Consider the following 12,500-nt stretch of genomic DNA (forward strand, 5'->3'; position numbering starts at 1 on the left):
AGTCAGCGATGCATATTCAGCAAGACTGGGGTTTGGCCTCTATGGTACGTGGTTTATTGGTTAATATTAAAGGAATTGTTCAAATGAGTTTTTCATGATTGGCAGATTTAAATATTCAGATTAGTGTGTCTAAAAATGACTTGACTTCCATACGGAATATTGTTTTCGTTATATTTTACAGCTTGTTGTACTCCATTCCAGGAAATCTAACAGTAAGAAATGTTGGTTTTTGGAAAATTTCCCTTGAAAGAAACGTTGGATTCTATTTGTATTTACTATCAGACGAGTGGGAAATAAAACACATATCAAGTACAGTACACTAATTTTTTAATGGGTTTTAGCCCCTTGTTTTTAATTTTAAACTGAATACAACCCATAAGTATAATAATAACATAAAAATTAAGACATGCACCATGCAGGATGGGAGATTGGAATAAAAAAAAATAAGATATCTGGACATGAATCTAAACTGAATAATAGTTATGAAAGTTGCATAATGGTTCTGGAGAGTGTTTAGAGTTCAGTGCTGTATGACATTACTAAAGACATGAAGGCAGTCCCAATCACGCTCCTGTCTTAAGCTGGAACACTGGCTTGAAAGTATTGTAGGTGAAGCAGGATTTCCAAATTAAGGATTTCGAAATCTCTCCTCCCCTATGATATTACAGCACCACGGACTTCCCAAATCTCTCTGTGGATTCTGAGGATGCATTTTTGTTATCTGTTATGAAAAGGATTAAAATGATTATTGTAATGATGATGATGATAAAGTGGGGTCAGTTTTCATGACTTTGTGGATATTATAAACTTGCTGGACCATGTAGGCTGGTGAAAGAGGATGTGAAATTAGGAAGCATGAGAAATTATTCAGTAGAGAGTCTAGTTTTTGCCACTGGTAGCTGTGGTATGATCATCCACATTCTTCTGTGTTTCATCATCTTTTCTTCATCTTCATCATCTTCATCTTCATCTTCATCTTCATCTTCATCTCCATCTCCATCTCCATCTCCATCTCCATCTCCATCTCCATCTCCATCTCCATCTCCATCTCCATCTCCATCTCCAACTCCAACTCCAACTCCAACTCCAACTCCAACTCCAACTCCAACTCCAACTCCAACTCCAACTCCAACTCCAACTCCAACTCCAACTCCAACTCCAACTCCAACTCCAACTCCAACTCCAACTCCAACTCCAACTCCAACTCCAACTCCAACTCCAACTCCAACTCCAACTCCAACTCCAACTCCAACTCCAACTCCAACTCCAACTCCATCTCCATCTCCATCTCCATCTCCATCTCCATCTTCATCTTCATCTTCATCTTCATCATCTCCATCTCCATCTCCATCTCCATCTTCATCTTCATCTTCATCTTCATCTTCATCTTCATCTTCATCATCTCCATCTCCATCTCATCTTCATCTTCATCTTCATCTTCTTTATTTCTATTTATATTTTATCTTAGTTTTGTTTGTCATCCTCCTGTTCTTCTTCATTTTAGATCATTTTACTAATATCTCCTTAATTTATGATCATCCTACTGTAAGATTTCTGATTGATGGAAAATGTAAAAGAAGAAATCATTGGTCATAAATTAAGGGATACAAGTATATGGTGACAATATTACTTTTAAACTGACTTGAAATATGGTCCTTTGTTCAGTTAGAATTATAGAATATTCTCCAACAAAACGTTGACTTCTTGAATCCAAATAACAAAAAGGCAATCTCAGAATTTACAACCAGTCACAGCTGAGTGGTTGGACCAATGATCTTATGGGAGAAGACAATAGCCAATTAATTTAATTATCTCTAAACCTACAAGGCATCCAAGCCAGGCTTCTAGTAAGTGGGAAGACTAGGTTATTGCAATTGTGTATAGATATCATCATACTCAGAGGGTTAAGATATATAGTAATATATACTAAGGAGTCTGTTCATATTTAGAACTTTGTACTTCATGTAAACTATCACATATAGATTGCTCCACATGGGCTTAGTTACCAAGGGATTAATTACTAGACCTATCTATCTATATAATCTCAGAAAATTTTTATTTTTATTTTTGTTACTATATGTATTGTTAATAATGATTACAATGATAGTGTCAGAAATAATAATGATAACAATATCAATAATAATAGTGATAACAATGTCAGTAATATTAGTGATAACAATATCAATAATAATAATAGTGACAACAATGTCATTAAGGATAATGATAATAGTGGTGATAACAATAATATTAGAAATAAAATGTTAATTTTTGCAAAAGATGAAGGACTGGTTAGAACAGACTGGTAAGCCTAGTAATAGAGTCCTTAATAACAAAGCCCTTGTGTGAAGCCTTCTGTATGTGAACAAAAGTAACAAGGCAAAACTACAGTGGACAGTGCAGTAGCCAGCACCACTGTGTTAATTTCCCCCTGTGCATTTCAGGACCAAGAATTGACCATAGAAGTAAAGAGAGAAGCAGAATCCTACTGGAAAAATCTTTATGCAAGCAGGAACCAAGTACAGGATTCAGAGAGAAGGTAGATGGGATGAAGTAAATGAGATGTTTTGTTTTTTGGCATCTTGAGAATAATAGTTTTTTTTTTTTTTTTTCTTTCTTTCTTTTTTTTTCTTTTTTTATGAATAACTTTTTGTTGTACATAAAGGATACTCAGTCTTCATGGATTAAGTTACCTGGATTTTTTTGTAGATTATCTTTGATGTTCATTTTTTAAGTGATTGATATAAGGATTTCAAGCTTTGTAGGCAAAGAAAGATAATGGAAATAATATCGATAAGATTTAATATAATCTTGATCAAAATCTCCTTTTCTTTTATTTTTCTTCTGTATCTTCCCTTTTTTCCTCCTCTTTTTCTGCTTTATATTGTTACTGTTATTATCATCATCATTATCGCTATTATCATCATCATCATCATCATCATCATCATCATCATCATCATCATCATCATCATCATTGTTATTACAGCCATCATTATTATTATAGTTGTTCCTGTTATTGTTAATGTAATTGATATTAGTATAATACATTATTATTTTCTTTCTTTCTTTCTCTCTCTCTCTCTCTCTCTCTCTCTCTCTCTGCTCTCTCTTTCATTAAATAGTTTTATTTCATATTTATTTTCTTGCCTTCACAGTGGAGTGGGGAAGCAGAAGGGCAAAAAGTATGTTCTGGCCATGTTCCCTTATCCCTCTGGCAAGCTCCACATGGGCCACGTCAGGGTGTACACCATCAGCGACGCGATGGCCAGGTTTTATCAGTTGCAGGGTTATGAGGTAGGGGGTTGTAGTGCATGACAAAAGGAGTGAGATGTTTTTTCCTATCTTTAGCTCTCATTCTCCTTCTTTAACTGTTTTTTTTTTTTCTTTCTTTTTTTTCTTTCATGCTTTCTCTCTTTCTCTTTTTATCTTGTTCTCTTTCTTTTTTTCTGTCTCTTATTTTCTCTCTCTCTCATTTCCTCTCATTCTCTTTCTCTCATTCTTCCTCTTCTTCTATCTCTCACTTCATCTCTTTCCTTTTCTCACCCTCTCTTCGTCCCTCCATTCTGCCTCTCCATTTCTATTTGTTTTTACTTTTTTTCACCACTTTATTTCTCTAATAAGTTGCTTTCCTTATTTTCCCAGTTGGGGTTGATTTGTTAAAGTTTAGTTTCAAGACAGACCAAAAGAGGTCGTGCATGCATCTGTCAGCGTCCTTAATCCAAAGTATTGAGGCAGTTTTATGGTTTTGTGTGTGTAAGTGTGTAGAAAATAAAGTATATGTATTAATAAGTATGATAATAAGTATTAATAAGTCATATTCAGCCATGCTGATATATGTAATACTGTTTGATTTTCTGATCAGTAGGACAGATTCAGTCCTCCAGTTAGCAGATGACTCCTAGGGACTTAAGCTTAACAAGTCTTAAATTGGGAAAGAATATGAGGAGAATTAGATAAGAAAGATGGAGATGTCATATCCCAGATTCATTATGTTGAGGTCTGTTTTGTTGAGGGCAAGTTGTGTTTAGTGATAATGATGATATTGTTATTGATAATGATATTGATAATAATGATATTGATGATGGTAGTGGAAATAGTAATGTCCTTTCATTGAAATTTATGGAGTTTATGGACAGGGCTAAATTATTTCTAAATGTGTGTGACTGACAACTATATTTTGTCTTTTTTTTTTTTTTTTTTATCTCTGCTTGTCAAAAAAGTATACCATTATAGAGATATGTTTCCATGTTCATTTACAATAATGCTGCTTTTAAAAAAAGTCCAATTTCAAGTTATAGTTTCTATTGGCATAGTTATTTTCTTATGAATTACCAACATTCTAGGAAAAAATTTACAGCTGTTATTTTCTCTTTGATTCATCTACATTCTCTTTCCAGGTCCTGCACCCTATGGGCTGGGACGCCTTTGGCCTTCCAGCTGAAAACGCAGCCATCGAACGCAACGAAATGCCCGAGAAGTGGACCTACAGCAACATACCCCAAATGAAGGAACAGCTCCTTGACCTTGGCTGCAAATTTAACTGGGAGCGCGAACTGGCCACCTGCGACCCAGAGTACTACCGGTGGACGCAGCACATCTTCCTCCTCTTGTTCCGAGAAGGGCTGGCGTATCAGGAGGAGGTTGGTGTTCTTAGTGAGAGAGAGAGAAAGAAAAGAAATGGATGGATGAGATTCTTATTTCCCAATCCCGCATTGGTGATTTATTGTGAATATCAGTAACGATCATTGAAGAATATAATTAAACATTTCTGAATGAATTGCAGGTAGTTTGTATTATATTCTATCTTCCATTGTTTATGTAGATTAAGGACTTAATAATGGATTTAAAAATTGTTAATGAATGTCATTTCCTCCTCCTCCCCCTCCTCGTCCTCATTAGGCCCTAGTCAACTGGGATCCGATAGACCAGACAGTGCTAGCAGATGAACAGGTCGACAGCAATGGTTGCTCGTGGAGATCTGGGGCCAAGGTCGAGAGGCGTTTTCTCAAGCAGTGGTTCATTAAAACAACCAGGTAATCATTATAGTATTTTGATCAAATGCTTTTAATTTTTTTTTTTATACTTTTAACCCAATGGCGACGGGTCACGGCTATCGCCGTCATAACAATACGCCCGATTTGAGGCGTGCGGCTGTCCGCAGCGGCGCCGCGCCAAAACGCCCCGAGGCAATGATTCGGCTTGATGTACAGAATTCACGCGCTCAGAGTCAGTCTCATCTTCTTGCTGTTCATGCTCCTCTATGCTTTCTCATATTCTTAATTTTCCTCCACCTCCTCCTTACCCTCTCCTCATCCATCAGCTCCTCATTATCCATCTCCTCCTTCTCCTGCTTCTTCTCTTCCTCTATCTCCTCCTCCCCCTCTTCCTCTATCTTCTCTTCCTCCTCCTCCTCTTCTTCTTCCTCCTCCTCCCATCCCCTCCCTCCTTCCCCCCTTTTTTTGTGCCTTTGCTTTCATCTGGTGTAATTTCCTTATAGAAAAGTCAGTCTTAGTGGCAGAAATTATCAGTTTTGTCATTTTTTTTTACAGATCAGAAATTAGAGTTCAGTTGATTTTTTTTTTTCTGATATTTTGTTTTAAAATGTTCTCTAAAGATATTTAAATTGTAAATGAGAAATTAATTGTTTTCTCTTCATCATTTTTCATTTCCAGATATTTGTAATCCGTTAATTTTATCTCCTATTATATTCTTATTTTACATAGCACTTCCCTTGATTCCCCAGGTTTGCCAAGTCACTTCTAGACGGCCTCTCAGATCCTGTGCTTGAGGACTGGCGTGACATCATCAAGGTACAAAAACACTGGATTGGAGATTGCAATGGCTACAGGATTGAGATGGAGGTTGTGCACAGTGACAGCAGCAATGATGATGGAAAGGTGGAGGCAGGTGGCAGCTCCTCGGCCACAAAATTAGACTTGTGGATGCCTGAGCCAGAACTTCTGCATGGGGTGAGTTTCATAGGATTGAGGCCAGGGCACAAGCTTGACACGGAGGCCAACAGAAAGGAGGAAATCAACAAGATTCGGGTGCTGAGAGTGAGGGCCATTTGTCCCATCAGTGGAAGGAAAATCCCGGTCATAGTTAGCAGTCGGTTGCCATTTCAAGGTGATGCAGAGTGCTCTGTGGGTTTGCCGTTTAAGAGTGAGAAGGACCAAGCCATTGCCAGGACTTGTGGATTTGAAATTGTAAATGTAAAGGAAAATGATTTAATGGTTCATTCAGGTCTTCTTGATGGCCATACTCCTAATGAAGCAAGGCAGATGATAACAGACGAGCTCTTAAGACTAGGGGCTGGAGGGTTTGAAACAAGTGCTAAATTACGAGACTGGCTGATATCGAGGCAGCGTTATTGGGGCACTCCCATCCCTATAATCCACTGTCCAAATTGTGGGGTTGTTCCAGTCCCAGAGGAGCAGCTGCCAGTTGTCCTGCCAAAGATCACAAAGTTCCCAAAGAAGGGCATATCTCCACTCAAGGAAGCAGCGGAGTGGATTCACTGCAGCTGTCCCAAGTGAGTTAGTGGCTTGGTCTACTTTTACTTCTACTTTTTATTTTTAGTTCTCTCGTATGTCTTTGGATTTCCTAGGTCACAGTGACAAGATCATCGTTTTTTGTAAAGGTTTTGGGTCAAGATAGCAGTATTAAGTCTTTTTGCTGCAGATTTTGTTTTCAGTTTAATTGCGTTGTTATTTTGTTTCCCTGAATTTTACATTTCTTTTAAAAGCAGAGCAGTGTTAGTGTACTTCTGTCAGACCAATCACAAAACCTTCTTTCTATCCAAACCCTTATGGAACTGGACATATGACCATCATGTCACATGTCACTCTCATCACTTGGCAATCTTTTTCCATACATTTCTAACATCATTTTTTCTCCTTACTTTCTTCTGCTAACATTATCTCCCTCCTACTACATTCATATGAACATTAAACATTCAGAGAAACATTACACACACACCCTTCAGAGCCCCACCACACCTAGACTTCAGACCAGTTTCTCTCCTTACTTCTCATTCTCACATATGCTTTACAATTCTTGCTATATATAGTGCTTTCAGAAGCCTACTGCCAAGGCTTTACTTACTTTACACACAGTCTCCACATATCCTCTATATCCACTTTCTCAGACTCTCTACCTCTCACTCTCTCTCACTGTTGTCATCAGCCTCTCCTGATATTCCCTTTCTTTCTTTGTCTTATTCAACTTCTTATTCTCAGTCCCTCTCTTCCATATCCTTGCATTTCCACTCCTGCTAACCATTTTGCCATTCTTAAACCACTTTCCACCAGGCAATGATGTGCATCCACATCCTTCCTAATAGTCTGACATCTCTCCATCCTCCCCACCACAGCAAACTCCCCTCTAATAGTATCCTTCCCCCCTACCTCTCTTGCTATGAACACGACCTTTGATTACTCTCTCACCAAGGAAAGCAAATTCAGATGCAGTTTCTCCCTAATCATCATGATTAATATTATTATTGTTGTTGTTGTTATTGTTATTGCTGTTGTAGTTATCATTCTTATACATGAATGCCTCTTTACAGATGTGGAGGAGCTGCAGAAAGAGAGACAGATACAATGGACACATTTGTTGACTCCTCGTGGTACTTCTTGAGGTTCCTGGATCCTCACAATACAGAGAAACCCTTTAGTCACGATGCCCAAAAAGATAATATGCCTGTTGATTTGTATGTTGGTGGGAAGGAACATGGTGAGCATTAAAGAAAATTATATTTTGGTTATTTATATATAATTAACAAACATATTGTGAGTATGGAAGTAATTGAAGGGTCTATAAAATAGGTTGAAGGTTAACATTTTTCAGAAATAAAATAAGACAAATATGTTTACATATTTTTTTTATAGTGTGTGATAACCATTGTGTAATTTTGTTTCATTCCCCCCTATTTTTCTTTTTTTTATGGTGATTATAGCAAACACAAAGATGCTAAATGATAATTAATTGAAAAGCAATTACCCAAAAGTATTGCAACTTAGCCAGACACAAATTCAAACACAATTTCATCAACAATCAACCTCTTTCTATTCCCCAGCTGTGTTGCACATGTTCTACGCACGTTTCATACAGCACTTCTTAGCAAGCCTGGGATTGGCAAGCCACAAAGAACCATTCAAAAGACTTGTCACTCAGGGCATGGTCATGGGCGAGACTTATAGGGTAAAGGACTCGGGCAAATACCTCACCAAGGACGAAGTGGATTTCTCAGGTTAGTGTTCTGTCATGTCTTACTAGACATTTATAAAGTTAAGATGTGCCTTGGATTATAATAAAAAGTTTATCTTTCATGTGATTTTATTGTTGTTCTGAAAGGAATGTATCATTGTATCCTAGAAAACTTTGAACTGACCATTGCTTCTTTTAATGGCAAACATACCATGATGTTTGAGTCATCCAGAAAAAAAAAGGAAATGCTTTATTTAGGAAATTATTTCTGACTTGCCTGCCATTTCTTATATTTCTTTATTTTTCCAGGCTATGCCTGTTTTGGATCCATGTACATGAATCCAAAGGGGGTTTGGCACCACATTTCATTCCTGGAGTGCATGTATATTTGCACTCTCCTCTATGGTTTTGTTTTATTATTATTATTGTTATTGTTATTATTATTATTATTATTATTATTATTATTATTATTATTATGTATAGATGGCAAGTCAGACAGACAATGACATTCCCTTACTCTAGAAACATTTTCCCAACATTTGCAGTCAAGCCTCCTGTGGAACGTGGAACAGGAAGTGAACTTGTTGTGACATACGAGAAGATGAGCAAAAGCAAGCACAACGGCATTGACCCAAAGGTAAGGCTGGAGTTGCAAAGAGAAGATAATGGAGAAGGAATGAGAGAAGTTGCAAGAGGTGGAATCTGAGTAGATAGATCATGTGCTTTAGAATTTATGAATCAGAATGCAGATAGATGGAATTGTGGATCTCTCTGTATTGCTCTCATTTTGTATGTCTGTGGCTGTACCTCTATTTCTGTCTATATGTTTCAGTTATAGTCTAAATTGTTGTCTGTTGAAACTAAAAACAAGAACTATATCAGAGTTAAGTTTAGCTGCAAACAGTAAAATTGAAGAGGGTCCAATCAACTTCATGTCTTTTTTCAGAATGTGTTGGAAGAATATGGCACTGACACCACAAGGCTGTTGATGTTGGCAAACTTTGCTCCTTCATCTCAGAGGAACTGGTCCAAAGATAGTGAGACTTACTGTAGATTTGTTTTATGAGCGTATATAATTGACTTTGCCTTCGTGATTTTTTGTCTTATTATTCTTATTCTTATTTTCTTCATCCTTATATTCCTCCTCTTCCTCCTCCTTCAAAGATTCATATATAGGGAATTAGAGTTATGGATAAGTAGGAATGAATAGATATGAGAATAGGCACATGAGTCACCCAAGTATTGGGAAGAATTTTAATTTGGGATTTCTTGCACACTGAAAGAATCCTGGCCATCAAATAGAAAAAAAACAGAAAGCCGACATTCTTAGCAATGTACTTTTTCCCATTTGCATTTGATATTTGATATTGACGTTATTGCATTTGATAACAGACTTCCCCATTTTGCAGCATTCCCGGGTATTCTGAACTGGCAGAACCGCCTTTGGCTCACAGTCTCAGAATTCATCCACATGCGGCAGGATAAGGAGCTTCAGGCTGGCATTCCTTTGAGGTGAGGGATTTAGCTTATCTCTGATGTTTTTTTGAATGTTGAAGAACTGATGAACATTATAGGGGATTTAGAAATTATTATGTAGGGGGTTTAAAGAAAGGTGAGATAGAGAGAGAGAGAGAATTTAGACAAGAGTATGGGGTAAGAAAGATAATGAGGAAAATGATGAAAAAAATATATAAAAGGAAAAGCAGTTATCACTTCATTAGGTATAGTACATTGTGGACAATGTACAAACTAAAATGGACATCCTTTTACTGAATGAAGAAGTAATGAAATGAGGAAAAAAGTCAAAAGATATATAAAAAGGGAAGAAAATGTAGATGAGGAAAACTATGATTAGGAGGAAGGACTTAACTACTAATTGATATTGGGTAGAAAGATTTAATTAAAACAAATGATTTTAAATGGTAGTCACAAATTCAAGGGGAGAAAAACATGGACAAATAAGTGTTCTCATTATGTCCAAACAAAATAGGATTCAAATTCATGCAGCATAATAACATTACAACAACGCCAATGTCAATAATAAAGATAATGATAATAATGATTATAAAATGATGATGGTATTAGAAAAAAAAAAGAATATTCAAGGAAAGGGGATATTGGGTAAGCCTATTTATTGACTCCTTTGTGACAGTGCTTGTCGAGCTATCTTTGTGTAAACAAAATTAACAAAGCAAACCTACAGTAGACAGTGCAATTACCCAGCACCAATAGGTTGATAGGTACTGTAAATGCAGAAATAGACAAGGGGCATGGACTGTAAATACTATAGATAAGGAGTGCAAACTCACAGGGGAAAATGTAGTTAGAGTGATATTTAAAGCAGGCAGATCAAATCACTTTAAATACATGATTCAAACAACATAGAAGACAAGGGGCATGGAAAGGCTTCTGGGAATTAACAGAATGCCAGATTAAGTCACTTCTGACCAACAGCTTGCCTGTTTGTCACATAAAGGTTTTTTTTTTTTTTTTTTTTTTTAATCAAAACTGATACAAAGACAGATTTTAAAAATAATGAAAAACAACACTAATAAATGAAAAATTACTTTGAGGGGTTTACATATGTAAATGAAATTAGTTGAAAACATGTATGCTGTCAGAAATGACATACCATTAGAATAGACCTTTACATAGATGTTCATGATGGAAGAAATCTTAGACAATGTGGAGAAGAAAAGTATATGTTGCTCAGAGAAATGTAGAATATTTTTTTTTTAATCAGTAGCAGATTGAAATATTTTCAAACACTGAATGTCAAGATGAAGATTTGCAGGACAGTATAATTCAAAGTATAATGTTCTTTGATGATATTCTAAGATGGTGAGGGTGAGATTGTTTCTAAGGTGATGAGATATTTTAATGGTGATGAAATTATTCTAAAATCTGAATACCCTGTATTGACTCTTAGTATGTTTTTGAATACTGAATAAGCTAGTTTATTCTAGAAACCTTTTGTCATTCATTATAGCATTTATTGAGAAGACAGGAAATTCAATTTGGCAAGTGAAGGAATTTTAAACTGTAATTACAGGTTCAAATGACGTTTATATTAAAAGAAGAATTTGAAAACTAGGAAAATGCATTTGAAAATATAAACATTTCTAGAACAGAACATCAAAGCAAGGTTCAATCATTTTGAAAGCCACAACTGGCCATTAGTGAAGCACAGTTACCTTACAAAATATTCATTTGTGGGCTGGCACTTGGTGAGGCAGTTGAAGTAGATACAAGGGAGTTAACAGTTAATGGACAATCTCCCACTCTCAGGTAATTTTTCTTAACAAATAGAAGTTAAGAAAAGGCTAGAGCATTTTAGAACCAAGAAAAAGGGATAGTTGCCTTTGTCATAGTCCTCGGAAAATGCAGATTCACCTTCATATCCCATAACTTTTGTTTGATACATATAGCCTAAGCTTTTCATTCAGGGATTATCTACATATCTAATAGTATTATGAGTCCATGATGAATTGGTGATCCTATAGCTATACATAAAAGAAGACTAAGCCGTCCAATTTTTTGTGTGATGCTTGTAATGTCATACTCCATTCCCTATGGCTGCCAGATACATTTGCCTCAGGATAAAATTCTATTCTTTGTATTTTCTTTCAAGTTCAAGTAATATTGAAAGAACCCAGGTTATTGTTGACAGGAGTAATGTGTAATATATACCGCATACATCTTTTTTCTTCTTGTTTTCTTCTTTCAGTCTTTATCAACAATTTTTGTGAGTAAGAATAAAGTTTCTAAAAAGTTTGGATTCATCAAAGATATGCTCATTGGGGTTGTTAAATGGTTACCTTTAAACCATCCACAAGTTGATAGCATTCTTTAAATTAATGTTTCTTTCCTTTTGTATGCCAGCATGGAGGAGACCCAAGAGCACAAGGACTTCCTTTTCGAAAATCGGAACTTTTACCTGAGAGGAGCGACGTACAATTTCTTATATACGAACCAGCTGAGTGTGGCCATCTCTTATATGCAGGGACTCACTGTAAGCCTGAGGGTAAGCTGTGCTTTGTGTTTTGTAGGTGATGTAAGATTGGGTCAAGTTTCTTGCTTGTTTCAATTGGTTTTCAAGGGAGAGAGTATATTTCAAGAAGTTCAGAGGCTTATTGATTTGCTTTTGGGGAACTGTCAAGTGACTTTTGTTTCTTTATTTCTTTTTTGTTCTTTCTTCCTCATCTCCTCCATCTTTTTTATCTTCTCCCCCTCCTCCTCCTCCTCCTCTTCCTTCTCCTCCTTATTTATCCTTTCCTCCTCTTCCTTCTCCACCT

General features: G+C 36.4%; 1 protein-coding gene across 1 annotated transcript in view; it reads left to right on the plus strand.

Annotated features, from left to right (window-relative positions):
• Window positions 1-12,500, plus strand: part of LOC125038939 (probable leucine--tRNA ligase, mitochondrial) — a 16,630-nt gene that overhangs the window by 159 nt on the left and 3,971 nt on the right. Inside the window, exons 1-12 of the mRNA XM_047632625.1 lie at window positions 1-44; window positions 2,442-2,536; window positions 3,153-3,291; window positions 4,395-4,637; window positions 4,897-5,030; window positions 5,741-6,529; window positions 7,565-7,731; window positions 8,075-8,248; window positions 8,751-8,842; window positions 9,152-9,242; window positions 9,615-9,717; window positions 12,088-12,229. The exon at window positions 1-44 is cut by the window's left edge and continues 159 nt beyond it. Of these exons, the coding sequence (XP_047488581.1) occupies window positions 9-44; window positions 2,442-2,536; window positions 3,153-3,291; window positions 4,395-4,637; window positions 4,897-5,030; window positions 5,741-6,529; window positions 7,565-7,731; window positions 8,075-8,248; window positions 8,751-8,842; window positions 9,152-9,242; window positions 9,615-9,717; window positions 12,088-12,229 (2,205 nt within the window). The 5' untranslated portion in view covers window positions 1-8. The remainder of the gene's footprint in view (window positions 45-2,441; window positions 2,537-3,152; window positions 3,292-4,394; window positions 4,638-4,896; window positions 5,031-5,740; window positions 6,530-7,564; window positions 7,732-8,074; window positions 8,249-8,750; window positions 8,843-9,151; window positions 9,243-9,614; window positions 9,718-12,087; window positions 12,230-12,500) is intronic.

The sequence above is a fragment of the Penaeus chinensis genome, chromosome 26 (genome assembly GCF_019202785.1).
Source record: "Penaeus chinensis breed Huanghai No. 1 chromosome 26, ASM1920278v2, whole genome shotgun sequence".
In the NCBI taxonomy this organism is placed as follows: domain Eukaryota; kingdom Metazoa; phylum Arthropoda; class Malacostraca; order Decapoda; family Penaeidae; genus Penaeus; species Penaeus chinensis.